The sequence below is a fragment of the Mya arenaria genome, chromosome 13 (genome assembly GCF_026914265.1).
Source record: "Mya arenaria isolate MELC-2E11 chromosome 13, ASM2691426v1".
In the NCBI taxonomy this organism is placed as follows: Eukaryota; Metazoa; Mollusca; class Bivalvia; order Myida; family Myidae; genus Mya; species Mya arenaria.
In genome coordinates, this window is record NC_069134.1 from 56909652 (window position 1) to 56924783 (window position 15132).

Sequence of the window (15132 nt, forward strand, 5' to 3'; positions counted from 1 at the left end):
ATTTAAAGAAACTCACTCATGTTTTTGTAAAATGTACTGTTTTGTATGACAAATCCTTAGCATTGTTAAAACTAAGATTCAAACACGATTTTGAATAGCGATTGAACAAAGGGATTAAAGGTTAAGTTATCCTTAAGTTTGAGTATTCGTCCTCGTGAAAGTGACGGTTTGCTGTCAGTTTTCAAATGTTTCTTTCACTTAACAGGCGTAGGTTTGCACCCAACTAAAACCAGATTATTTTTTATACTTGAAGTGTATTTATTCCTGCAATTTCGGTACCAGATGCATTACTTGGAAAAAAGGTGACAAAACATGAATGAGTCCCTCTAATAATACAGTATCACAAATAACGATTGAAATGCCTAGACGACGTTCAATACTTTTTGCAGAGTCATGGTCGGCCTAACATATATATGTATTGTTATGTTAAGTATGTTTGTTATTCATATATTAAAATAACTCATTGTTGTTGTTTTTTTGTTATTATGTACCCGACTTTAAATAAAGATTCGTATCTTTTATTTTGTATCTTGTGTACGATGTTCAGCGAATTTTCGCGAAAATAATGCAGTGACATATGCTAAATGCTCGTGTAATACTGAGATAAGAGAAGTTACAAGTATTAATATATTCACATCGTTGCTTTCCATGTATGATTTAACCTACTTTATGCTTTCAAACATGATATCAACATCTTATCATTTCAGTTATTGCAAATGACTATGCAGCTAGGATGATGTGATGTTTAAAATTGAAGAAAGTTAAGATACGTCCAAAGGTGTTTTAAAGACGTTTTGGATCACAAACATTTGAAGAAAGAATTTACGTTTAAACGTGTTTTGAAGATAGGATTGTTTTTAGTTCATGGACTAAATGTTTAAGGGAACACCAAAGAGTTACATCTAAACACTTTTAGCCGTTAGAAACACTTAACCTAACTTCCACAGAGGTCAGCCAGTTTTCCGCATACATATCTTAAGTAGTGGAAATGGAAGGATTAACCGTTACCATATGCGGTGGAGGAAATGGTGCGCATGCGTTTGCAGGGATTTCGTCATTGGTCGAGAATACTCACGTGACAGTCCTCGACATATTCGAAGACGAGGCCGAGCGCTGGAATGCGACGTTGGTAAAGAATGGGTTCAGAATCAAATACAGAAATGGTGAAGTCAGAGAACAGCGTCCTGGCGAGACGAAGTTTAGCGTTACACGTGATGTTGGTGTTATTTCAAGGTCAGATATGGTCTTTTTAGTCGTACCAGCATATGCACACGAGACGTACCTCAAACTAATTACACCTCACCTGAAGGAAACAGCAATAGTGATTGGAATGCCAGGACATGCTGGATTCGAATACCAATGTGGTTCTATCTTACGTGAAAATGGAAAGAGCAACACTATCGTTGCTTTGGAGACACTACCCTGGGCTTGCAGATATACGAAATATGGAGAGGAGGTGGATATAGTCGGAACAAAGGAAGAGGTTTACTGCTCGATGGTTAATCCGGAAGGGTCTACGACAAAAAAGGATTCGCTGATGACCCTCTTGCAGACTTTGATTGGACCAAAGCCAGTGGTGAAGCTTTGCGAGAATTATGTTAAGCTTACACTGATGGCCAAATCGACAATTCATCCTCCGATCATGTATGCCAGGTGGAAAGACTGGGACGGTGGATCGCTGGAGAGCCCGCCTCTGTTTTACCAAGGTGTTGACGAGACAGCTGCTAAATACCTGGATGGCGTCAACAATGAAGTTATAGCAACTGCTGAAAGGCTTTCACAGAAGTTTCCTCAGCACGATTTCTCGGGCATCCCAACAATGCAAGATTGGTTTATCCATCACTATGGAGACCAAATTGCTGACAAGTCAACATTAGTTTCTTGTCTGAAAACCAACAGCGGTTATGAGGGCCTTAATCATCCAATGTCGAAGACAAAAGACGGGAAATACGTGCCTGATTTCGGATACAGATACATTGTCGAGGACATACCTTACGGACTTGTGGTATTAAAGCAGATAGCGGACATGGTTGGAGTGGATACACCGGTCATCAATGAAATCGTGGAGTGGGCGCAAGAAAAAATCGGAGTGATATTCATTCAAGATGGCCGCTTGGGTGATGTGGAAAGAGAGCATGCGCGGATGCCGAAAGCTTATGGCATTGACAACATAGACATACTTGTGTCGTTTTTCAAATCGTCGTAACATTGTTATTTTTTCACATGTATCTTTCTATTTTCTCGAATTGATACAGTCGCACGAATGGAGTGAGCTCCTGGTATTTCTATTGGTTAATATTAGGTATAAACTACTAATTATGAAAAGTTTGTTTGTATTTAGAATCATATATATTTTAATCAGAAAAAAAAATAAGTATTTGACAATCTTAAGCATTTAATTCTATGGCAGGAGGGTGCACATGCCAGCGACATAACCGTGACATATTGAATGGTACGCGCGTATACAGTGACATGAGCCGGCTATCGATACGCAATGGTACATGTATTTGGAAGGCTGTCTCCCCTACAATATTTACTGGATTATACTGGTATGGAGACGTTACATGTTATTGCTTTGAAGTCTGTAACTGATTAGAGGAATTTGTGTGTATTTAGTAAGGGTAAACTTTGGTATGCTCGACTGAAAAAAGGGTTGGGCCTAAAGTAGACCAAAAAAAAAAATCGGTGTTTATGGTAACGGTCTCAAAAATAAAAAAGGGTCGTGACATAGTTTGTCTTTAATTTTTAATCTATAAATCCGCACTCAAATGCAAATGCGTTGGCACCGGACCAGCACCCGCGCGAAAATTTTCCCTTCGCGCATGCACAAATACCAACAGGATAAAACAATGGTGTACAAACTCATATTTAGTTATTACACTCAAATATTGCATAATACGTACCCGTTAAACCGTATTTGAGACCTACCAAACGGTCAACACTCGAAGCTCGCATGCACAAAGCCAAATGCGGCCGAAAAATCAATAAATGAGCAAAACAGTTTCTTTTTTCTGGGCTCTAAATTTACTTATAAGGAAATGCAATGTAAGGATATGATCGCAGGTTGAATAATTTGCGCGAAATCCGGCTTGGTTCTCGTTTGACAAATTATTATCATAGAGGAATGTGTTGATGTGTTTATTAAGAATAAACGTCAATAAAAAAGCCACATATAAGACAGTATCCTTGATTATGCTCTATTCTAGCAGTTTCAATGCTTAAGGAGTGCTAGGATAGCCTTAGTTTTGTAAATGCAATGCGGAAAGTTTTCGGAGGATTATCCAAATATAATGATAACACAAATGCATTAATACACTCTTTGTACAAATACTAAACAGGACTTATCTGTAATGAGTTAAACCATACTTGCTTGAAATGATCTAACAGACTTTTCTGAGAAGGACATGCGAAAATTTCAAGTTTATATTAATTGGATTATTCCAGATATCTGAGATACCTGCATTGTCTTATAAATTCTTAACATTAGATGCACAATTACTTTATCCTTGAGAAATATAATTTAACATATTTTCATATAGATTTGTACAATAATATTATTAGATTATAGTATTTTACACTAAAATTTAATAATCCTAAAATCTGTATTAATATACAATGAGTACCTTCCAAGCTCGCTACACACAGCTGGTGTAGATGTTGATGTTTTGACATATAACAATGCTTTCAAGAATTTTAAGTGAATATGTCCTATTTCCTTTTTTACTTAATCCCCACATCTCACATCCGTAATCTAGATCTAGAAACACAAAAAGCATCAAACAACCTTACTAGGCCTAAAACCAAAAGCTTTTACATTTACTAACAATGTGTTTAGCGCCTTTAATCCTTTACCAGCTAGAGTACTTTGATCGAGTACAAAATTTCCAGTGTATTTAAATACAGTACCAAAGAAATTAAAAATCATCTACAACTTCTAGGGTTTTATCACCGTATGACCATTTATCATCATTTTTACCTCTTATCCTAAAACAACAACTTTACTCTTATCAGGGTTATCTTCTAATACCCATTTTTGCAGTATTCGTATAAAAGATCAAAACTATTTTGCAAGTCCTCGATATTTACCCCAAACATGACCATGTCATCAGCGAACAACATTAAAATCAATGATATATCATAGTTTGTTATACCGCTATAAACACTATCCATAAAAACATTTCTCAATATTCCAAAAACATGGAAAAAGTAAAGGCGAAATAACTTCGCCGTGTTTTAAACCAATAGAACATTAAAATAAATCTGAATAAGAAATGCAGCATCTAAGACGAACCTTGTCCTTCTCGTACATATTTTTAATTATGCGCAAAACTCTTCCACGAATACCTAGAGTGTACAATTTTAGCCATAACCCATTTCAATAAATACTATCAAAATGCACATGCTTATCGCTTGTTTTCATTTAAGAATTTATTAATAACAGCAGTAAGAACGAAAATAGCATCCACTGTAGACCTTCTCTTCCGAAAGACAAACTGTGCATCACTTATCATAACATTGCTTTCAGCCCAATCAGTGATTCGTTTATTTATAATACCAGTAAATATTTTCGAAAAACAGCTTACAAGGGTTATGCGTCGATAATTATTGACACCACTAACCCACGCTCTGCGATCAGTTCTATGAGTTTTGAAGGAAACCTTATTTATCATTAAAGTCTGAAACATCTTATTTTGAATTGTTTAGGCTTCTTTTGTTTGGGTTTTAATGCCCTTTTGTTATTTAGGAGAAGTGGAGTGTAGGAATAACCCTGGATTTAGGTGGTCAAACGGTTCATTCTCTGGTACATGGTAAATGGTTATGGCTGAAGACATGTCGCTTTGAAATGCTGGAGACGTAGTTGAGACGGTACTGTGTGTGCTGTAACTAACATCTGCGACATTGACAATATTGACGGGCAACAATAACAGTTAAGGAACTAACGTCGTCATGTGCATACATAGTTTTGATTAGGTGTAAATATTGTTGTTTTAATTGCACAAAGCTAGTGTTGGCACTATTAAATATTTAATATATTCTTAAAAATTGGTAGTCTGTGGTTGATATTTTTCTGAGGGATAAGAAGTTAATGAATCATGGATGTTCTAGAGAAGTTGACAAATAGTGGGAAAAAATAGGGTTATTCTGGGAATGAGTTAAAAAAACATTGCTAAGGAACAGCATGATCTGCTGATAGAGGAGAGACGTTTAGAGTATGATATACTTCGGAGGAATTAGAGCATCAGCGACGAAAGGAAAGGGAACGTATGGAGCATGAGAGGGTGCTCAATGGAATTGAGGTAAAACATAATGCTGAAAGGTTCCTACACTACCTGCTTTTGAAGAAAATAAAGACCAAATGGATTCTTATCTCAACAGTTTTGAACGGTATGCAATTATTCATAAATGGGATATATCAGTGTCGGTCATACATTTGAGTGCTTTGTTGAAAGGTAAAGCACTTGATATATATGCTAGATTGCCTAGTCAGAAACCATAAGATCGAGTTAAAGAAAGCTCTTTTGAAGAGGTTTGAGCTTAGTGAAGATGGTTTCAGGAGTGAGTTTAAATCTAGTTTACCCGAGAATGGTGAAACATTCTTGCCGTATAGTGATAGACTATTGGGATATCTGGGCAGATGGATTGAGCTCTCAAGGACAGGGAAAGCATACGATGATGAGAGAGCAACTCATAAATTTATGTTCCAAGATTTTGCTTTGTTTTAAGAGAACACGTTCCCAAGGATGTTGAAACTATGGTCACTCTTGAAGATCAGTTCAGAGAGGCACGTGCCGTGAGTATTAGGTCATTATGTTTCTCTATCAGTGGTAAGCCACGCACATTTGATCAAAGCTTACAGGGCAACAACGTTCAAAATAAAGGAAGCAAACGACCATACAGATAAACCCAAGGTAAAGAATGATTTGTTTCAGAGGAAAGAGAGACATGCCAATAACCGTGCTTGTCCGGGTAGAAAGCAAGAAAGAAATGCAGCAGTGGAACAAGAAGGAGGACATAAGGGACAAATACCGCAACAGGTGAACCTTGCTAATAATAATCATAAAGACAATTCACAGAAGGGTGCAGGTGCAAATGTTTGTGCTGCTTTTGTTACATGCACGGCGGTGTTATTCAAATGCCGATTTAGATACAAATGATTGGGTAAAATGCCAACAGCACCATGTTAGTTAGACAATAAGCCAGTCCAAGTCTTAAGAGACACGGGATGTTTAGTTTTTAGTTTTAGTTTATTAACAAATACAATAGACAATATGTCCATGAGTATACATTTACAAATAGAGAATTATATGCATGTAAGTAATCAAATGGTCAAATAAATCACCAATGATCATATAAATAAATATTCATGTTTCATGTCATAATAGAGACACAATATAGCATTATGTACATGTATATGACAGCGAGAGATCATTGTGTACATGAAAAACACATATTATTCATAGTAATAATGGTATTGGTTTCTAACATTAAATGCCTTATGTATATACATAGCTAAATTTCTATTCACTTTAACATTGTATTGGATGTAGTGGTGTGATAGGTAGGAAGGCATTAGTCAATGCTGATCAATTTACCAAGACGATCCAGATTTGTGTTTGAGCAGATGGTTCAAAAGTAGAAGTTCATGTTGTAAGTGTTTATATTGAGACACCGTTTATCACATAATGTTTAAATGCTTGGTGTATGCAAGCTCCACTGTATGATGTTATAATTGGGAATATTACGGGAGCTAGTGGTCCAGCTTTACATGAAGTATCTTCACAGGTACCGGTGGCAGCGGCCAACACGCGCCATCAGGTAAAATCTGCGGCAGAAAATGTGAGGTTTAAAGGATTCAAGGTATTGAGTGCAGTGGACAGTAACGCTGGTCCAGACGAGATCATGAGGGATCAACAGAGTAATGATAGACTTACAAAGGTCAGAGATTTTGTGGTCGAAGATAGAAGTACAGGGAAAGCTAAATTCATCATGCACAAAAGACTGATTTAACGTGAATTTAGTTCACCGACGGTTGAAAACGGTAAGAAGTTTCTACAACTAGTAGCTCCAGCAAAACACCGTTCTAAAGTTATGGAACTTGTACATGAATCTGTAATGTCAGGACACTTTGCTGTGAAGAGGACAATGACGAAGGTGTTGTCTGAGTTTCATTGGCCTGGTGTTCAAGCCGATGTGAAGCGGCATCTCCAATCATGTAATACACGTCAACGATCCATTCTAAAGGGTAAAGTTAAGAGAGCATCCTTCGGTAAGATGCCCCTAATTGAAGTTCCATTTCAGCGTGTTGCTGTAGATTTAATTGGACCTATGGACTAGATCGGCAAAGGGAAATAGGTATATCCTTACACTTATGGATTATGCAACTAGATATCCAGAATCCGTAGCGCTGCCGTCAATATAAATGGAGAGAGTTGCTGAAGCGTTGGTGGAGATGTTTTGTAGGTTAGGTGTGTCACGAGAGTTATTTACATACTTAGGTTCACAGTTTACATCTGAGGTTATAAAGGAGGTAAGTAGGCTTTTCTCCATTAAGCAACTTACTACCACTCCCTACCATCTGTAACGGTCTGGTTGAGCAGTTCAACGGCAGCATAAAGCTGATGTTAAAGAGACTTTCTATAGAACGACCAAAGGATTGAGACAGATATTGAGGGCCGGTTTTGTTTGTTTTTAGGGATGCACCCCAAGAAAGTTTAAGCTTTACGCCATTCGAGATGATATATATGGACGTTCAGTTAGGGGTCCCAAGAGAATTCTAAGAGAATTTTTGACCAAAGACATTGTTGACCAAGAGGTAAAGCCAGTTTACCATTATGTGGTTGATTTAAAAGAAAGACTTGGTTATAGTTAATAAATCCCTCATTTCAACCTTCAGAAGGCGAATAGTCGGTATGCGACCATCTACAATCGCACGGCCAGGGTGAAACAGTTGAAGATGAGGTGAGAAGGTGAGATGGTTTTAGTTCTTTTTGCCCACAAAGTCCAATAAGCTTTTGTTACAGTGGCGAGGGTCACACGCAGTGATTGACAGAGTGGGTGATTTGGGACTACAAGACACAGGTTGGTAACAAGGTAAAAACCTTTCATGCAAATATGCTGAAATTGTATGTGGAGCGCGATCCATCTCGAAACAACTGTGTGCTGGGAATCATAAGCTCCGCAGTGATTGATGTTGAGTGTGAGAGTGGAGTTAGTCATGAAGGAGGCGGAATTGTTGAACAACCTACGTCTTTAAATGAGGCAGAAAGAGAATGTCATATCAGTGAATAATTATCAACGGAAGAGGTTAGTAGTTTATCGCAGATGCTTTCTGAATTCCGAGACGTTTTATCAACAAAGCCGGGATAAACCACCCTTGGTAAGCATGATATTAAGTTGACTACGGATACTCCAATACGACCAAAGCAATACCCAGTCCCCTTTACGTTGAAGCAAACAGTTGTAGAAGAGGTAAAGAGTATGATTGATCTTAGAGTTATCGAACTATCCGACAGTGAGTACTGTAGTAATTATGTGATTATGGTATCTGTGTGGTCGTCGGTTATGCCAGTTTCTATGGATGTTAACATCGATTGACGTCGGAGGACGTGTACTGCGGAGCCCGTGACGCTGTGTGATAGTCTGTGTGATCGGGTGGGCTTCCGTGAGCGTCGACATTCGTGTGACATCGGAGTGTGGGAATAGGGGACTGTGTGATCGTCGTTGGATTGTTTGTTGACGTCGGAGTGTTAGTGATCCTTGTGAAAATTCAGGCCAATGTCGGCATTATATGCTGCTTGTTAACTATACCAGGATTTATCATATTAAGTACTAAAGAACTGACTAAAATCATATCTCTTCACTGAAAAAACAATTTATTACAAAAGGAAGTATACTTATTGTTTTCGAATGACTGAAGCATTTCATTTCTTTTGTATTTTTATGACGTATGAAAATTATTGTATGATATAATATTTTAACAATAATTTCATTATTGTTTGGGTTGTTTGAGGTTCTTTACACTTAATTGGACTGCCTCCGTTCTGCGCTATTCCTGACCTTTGGTACTATGTTTACTATATTTCCTCTCCATGTACAATTTACTTTTACAAAATAATGGATCCGAAATATTAACAATAATATCGGTATTTTTACTTTTACATGTATTTTTAGCATTCATACTGGCTAACATATTCCTGATTCATACTGGCTAACATATTATCAGGAAGTGTTAAACTCAGGTAATATTGCAATTATATTTCGCCTTTATTCGGCATTCAAATATTTTTCCATTATGCAGTTGTGTTGGTATATGAAACACAAAGGTGCATGATCAGCCCATTCATTGAATGTACAAACCAATTTCCATTACCATTTATTTCAATAGTGCGTTCAGGCTCTTACGTAATTTAGGTACCTAAACCAAGTACAAACGATGAAAATAATTGCCATCGAAGCAATAATTCAAAATGCAAACATTTAAATTGACATCATTCGTGCAAAAAAACGTAACACGCATGACCTAATAAGGGTATTATATATCTCAAATATTTTGGAATTTCATTGAGTTACATCTTCGTTTGCAAGGTCGGCCAGCAATTTATTTTATAAATAGAATCCGTTTTACAAGTTGACACTTGCATTGCACATGTGGATTAGTTGCTGCAATTACGATATGTTTTGTTTATGATTCATTGTATAATTTTCATATCTTCTCTATTAGAAGAAAATAAGAATCAAAATGATATAATAATAACGAGTTAATAGGTATTTCTCGATCTGATTATGATAGGACATTTGGAGTTAGATTGTAGTTAGATTGATTTTTTGATCTTATGCGATGGTAATGTGCGTCCGTGCGTCTGTAAACAATTTCTTGTGAACACGATACAGTGTTCAGTTTTGATTGTATCTCGATGAAACTTGTACAGTAGTTAGATCTCCATTAATGCTCGGTTCCTTTTAATGCTTTTGAAAAGCGATTTAACAAAAGGCTTATATGTTAAATTATCCTAGAGTTTGTGTATGAGTCTTCGTGGATGTAAAGTTTTGTTGCCAGTTTTCTATTTTCTCCTTCACTGAACAGGTGTGGGTTTGGACCCAACTAAAACCAGATTATTATTTTTTATACTTGAAGTGTATTTTTCCCCTGCAATTTCGGTATCAGATGCATTACCGGAACAAAACATAACTGAGTCCCTTAAATAATATAGTATCACAAATAACTTTTGAAATGCCTAAACGATATCAGATACTTTTTGCAGAGTCATGGTCGGCCTACCATACAGTGACGTAATGTTAAGATATGTAACTTCAATGACATGGCTATATGCTTTTATTTCCAGGTCATCTATTGATTGAACAACGTTCATTATGTATTGTTTGTTATTCATGTCGGAAAATAGCTCATTGTTGTTATTTTCGTTATCATCTCATATATCCGACTTTAAATAAAGATTTTCGTATCTTTTATTTTGTATCTTGTGTACGATGTACTCAGCGAATTAGCGCGAAAATAACGAGTGACATATGCTAAATGCTCGTGTAGTAATACTGAGATAAGAGAACTTACAAGTATTAATATATTCACATCGTTGCTTTCCATGTATGATTTAACCTACTTTATGCTTTCAAACACGATATCAACATCTTATCATTTCAGTTATTGCAAATGACTATGAAGCTAGAAAGATGTGATGTTTATAATCGAAGCAAGTTAACATACGTCCAAAAGTGTTTTGGAGATATTAGAAAAATTTGGATCATAAACATTTGAAGAAAGAAGTTAGGTTTAAAGGTGTTTTGAATATAGGTTTTATTTATATCATGGACGAAATGTTTAAGGGAACACCAAAGAGTTACATCTAAACACTTTTAGCCGTTAGAAACACTTAACCTAACGTCCATAGAGATCAGCCAGTTTTCCGCATACATATTTACATACATACTTAAGTAGTGGAAATGGAAGGATTAACCGTTACCATATGCGGTGGAGGAAATGGTGCGCATGCGTTTGCAGGGATTTCGTCATTGGTCGAGAATGCTCACGTGACAGTTCTTGATATATTCGAAGACGAGGCCGAGCGCTGGAATGCGACGTTGGTAAAGAATGGGTTCAGAGTCAAATACAGAAATGGAGAAGTCAGAGAACAGCGCCCTGGCGAGACGAAGTTTAGCGTTACACGTGATGTTGGTGTTATTTCAAGGTCGGATATGGTCTTTTCAGTCGTACCAGCATATGCACACGAGACGTACCTCAAACTAATTACACCTCACCTGAAGGAAACAGCAATAGTGATTGGAATGCCAGGACATGCTGGATTCGAATACCAATGTGGTTCTATCTTACGTGAAAATGGAAAGAGCAACACTATCGTTGCTTTGGAGACATTACCCTGGGCTTGCAGATATACGAAATATGGAGAGGAGGTGGATATAGTCGGAACAAAGGAAGAGGTTTACTGCTCGATGGTTAATCCGGAAGGGTCTACGACAAAAAAGGATTCGCTGATGACCCTCTTGCAGACTTTGATTGGACCAAAGCCAGTGGTGAAGCTTTGCGAGAATTATGTTAAGCTTACACTGATGGCCATATCGACAGTTCATCCTCCGATCATGTATGCCAGGTGGAAAGACTGGGACGGTGGACCGCTGGAGAGCCCGCCTCTGTTTTACCAAGGTGTTGACGAGACAGCTGCTAAATACCTTGATGGCGTCAACAATGAAGTTATAGCAACTGCTGAAAGGCTTTCACAGAAGTTTCCTCAGCACGATTTCTTGGGCATTCCAACAATGCAAGATTGGTTTATCCATCACTATGGAGACCAAATTGCTGACAAGTCAACATTAGTTTCTTGTCTGAAAACCAACAGCGGTTATGAGGGCCTTAAGCATCCAATGTCGAAGACAAAAGACGGGAAATACGTGCCTGATTTCGGATACAGATACATTGTGGAGGACATACCTTACGGACTTGTGGTATTAAAGCAGATAGCTGACATGGTTGGAGTGGATACACCGGTCATCAATGAAATCGTGGAGTGGGCGCAAGAAAAAATCGGAGTGATATTCATTCAAGATGGCCGCTTGGTTGATGTGGAAAGAGAGCATGCGCGGATGCCGAAAGCTTATGGCATTGACAACATAGACATACTTGTGTCGTTTTTCAAATCGTCGTAACATTGTTATTTTTTCACATGTATCTTTCTATTGTCTCGAATTGATACAGTCGCACGAATGGAGTGAGCTCCTGGTATTTCTATTGGTTAATATTAGGTATAAACTACTAATTATGAAAAGTTTGTTTGTATTTAGAATCATATATATTTTAATCAGAAAAAATAAATATTTGACAATCTTAAGCATTTAATTCTATGGCAGGAGGGTGCACATGCCAGCGACATAACCGTGACATATTGAATGGTACGCGCGTATACAGTGACATGAGCCGGCTATCGATACGCAATGGTACATGTATTTGGAAGGCTGTCTCCCCTACAATATTTACTGGATTATACTGGTATGGAGACGTCACATGTTATTACTTTGAAGTCTGTGACTGATTAATGCTAGAGGATTTTGTGTGTATTTAGTAAGGGTAAACTTTGGTATGCTCGACTGAAAAAGAGTTGGGCCTAAAGTAGACCAAAAAAAGAAAAATCGGTGTTTATGGTAACGGTCTCAAAAATAAAAAAGGGTCATGACATAGTTTGTATTTTTTTTACAGAATTACTTAAAAATATAAGGTTTGCAAAACATTTATTTAAATTTTTGACGGAACATAGCTAAATTACTCTTACCGTCAAACTGTTAATTTCTTCGTAGCATAGCTAATACCTCCTAAGATGACCGTCTCTTGGGGTGTAGCAGCATACCTTCCCCTGCTGCCTCAGACCGACCATGCGGTAGTGACATGTCTGCCCTGGGATTAAATGGCGATGCCCATGAACCTCTGTTGGCTACATAAGATACATTTACCTGTGTCTCTAGTAGTACTGGGACAGAAATGCGTTGGCCTGCTCCATATTTTCACGCAGGCGCTCATCACCCGAAGATTATTCACCTTCATCGGCCTCACATCCAGGATCGCTTGCCGTGTATATCGTCCTGCTGCGGACTGGCGAGAAAACAGGAGAAAACAGGAGGCAACTTTGACCGCAGCCTCCAAAGGAACTGCTTTTAACTAGTGTTACCTGCCAAGCTTAACAAAACATTAACAGAGAAGTCAATCCTGACCAAATCTTTTGGCGAAAGGGGACTTCTCATTTAAGTTTTCAACAATTCCCGGATCAGGTTTTCCTTTACCGGACAGCAACAATCGTTTGGACCAACTTCGCGCAATACCTAGATGGTTTTTTTTCGGGATCGAAATCAATCCGGAGTACTGGTGGGCTCCCAACACCATCAAGGACTAGCCACTCCACCTCCTCATCCTACTATTTGTTTGTCATCTAACCTGAAATGGAAAACAACAAAGGACAAGATAATTAATTTTTAACAAAATAATTTATCAATTATTTACAAATAATCTATAAATCCGCACCCAAATGCAAATGCGTTGGCACCGGACCAGCACCCGTGCGAAAATTTTCCCTTCGCGCATGCACACATACCAACAGGATAAAACAAAGGTTTACAAACTCATATTTTGTTATTTTATACTCAAAAATTGCATAATACGTACCCGTTAAACCGTATTTGAGACCTACCAAACGGTCAACACACGAAGCTCGCATGCACAAAGCCAAATGCGGCCGAAAAATCAATAAATGAGCAAAACAGTTTCTTTTTTCTGGGCTCTAAATTTACTTATAAGGAAATGCAATGTAAGGATATGATCGCAGGTTGAATAATTTGCGCGAAATCCGGCTTGGTTCTCGTTTGACAAATTATTATCATAGAGGAATGTGTTGATGCGTTTATTAAGGATACACGTGAATAAAAAAGCCACATATAAGACAGTATCCTTGATAATGCTCTATTCTAGCAGTTTCAATGCTTAAGGAGTGCTAGGATAGCCTTAGTTTTGTAAATGCAATGCGGAGTTTTCGGAGGATTATCCAAATATAATGATAACACAAATGCATTATTACACTCTTTGTACAAATACTAAACAGGACTTATCTGTAATGAGTTAAACCATATTTGCTTGAAATGATCTAACAGCCTTTTCTGAGTAGGACATGCGAAAATTTCAAGTTTATATTAATTGAATTATTCCAGATATCTGAGATACCTGCATTGTCTTATAAATTCTTGACATTAGATGCACAATTACTTTTTCCTTGAGAAATATGATTAAACATATTTTCATATAGTTTTTGTACAATAATATTATTAGATTATAGTATTTTACACCAAAATTTAATAATCCTAAAATCTGTATTAATATACAATGAGTACCTTCCTAGCTCGCTACACACAGCTGGTATAGATGTTGATGTTTTGACATATAACAATGCTTTCAAGAATTTTAAGTGAATATGTCCTATTTCCTTTTTTTTACTTAATCCCCACATCTCACATCCGTAATCTAGATCTAGAAACACAAAAGGCATCAAACAACCGTACTAGGCCTAAAACCAAAAGCTTTTACATTTACTAACAATGTGTTTAGCGCCTTTAATCCTTTACCAGCTAAAGTACTTTGATCGAGTACAAAATTTCCAGTGTATATAAATACAGTACCAAAGAAATTAAAATCATCTACAACTTCTAGGGTTTTATCACCGTATGACCTTTTATTATCATTTTTACCTCTTATCCTAAAACAACAACTTTACTCTTATCAGGATTATCTTCTAATACCCATTTTTGCAGTATTCGTATAAAAGACCAAGACTATTTTGCAAGTCCTCGATATTTACCTCAAACATGACCATGTCATCAGCGAACAACATTAAAATCAATGATATATCATAGTTTGTTATACCGCTATAAACACTATCCATAAAAACATTTCTCAATATTCCAAAAACATGGAAAAAGTAAAGGCGACATAACCGCCGTGTTTTAAACCAATAGAACATTAAAATAAATCTGAATAAGAAATGCAGCATCTAAGACGAACCTTGTCCTTCTCGTACATATTTTTAATTATGCGCAAAACTTTTCCACGAATACCTAAAGTGTACA

The 15132-nt window shown here is 37.2% G+C and overlaps 2 protein-coding genes across 2 annotated transcripts; both read left to right on the top strand.

The window, feature by feature from the left end:
• The first annotated feature begins 988 nt into the window (after positions 1–988).
• On the top strand, positions 989–2206 carry LOC128215410 (opine dehydrogenase-like). The gene has a single exon (XM_052922095.1). It carries the CDS (start codon positions 989–991, stop codon positions 2204–2206), a length of 1218 nt encoding a protein of 405 aa, XP_052778055.1.
• Positions 2207–10928: 8722 nt separating this feature from the next.
• On the top strand, positions 10929–12232 carry LOC128215513 (opine dehydrogenase-like). Its single transcript, XM_052922196.1, has one exon. It carries the CDS (start codon positions 10960–10962, stop codon positions 12175–12177), a length of 1218 nt encoding a protein of 405 aa, XP_052778156.1. The 5' UTR covers positions 10929–10959; the 3' UTR covers positions 12178–12232.
• Positions 12233–15132: the final 2900 nt, after the last annotated feature.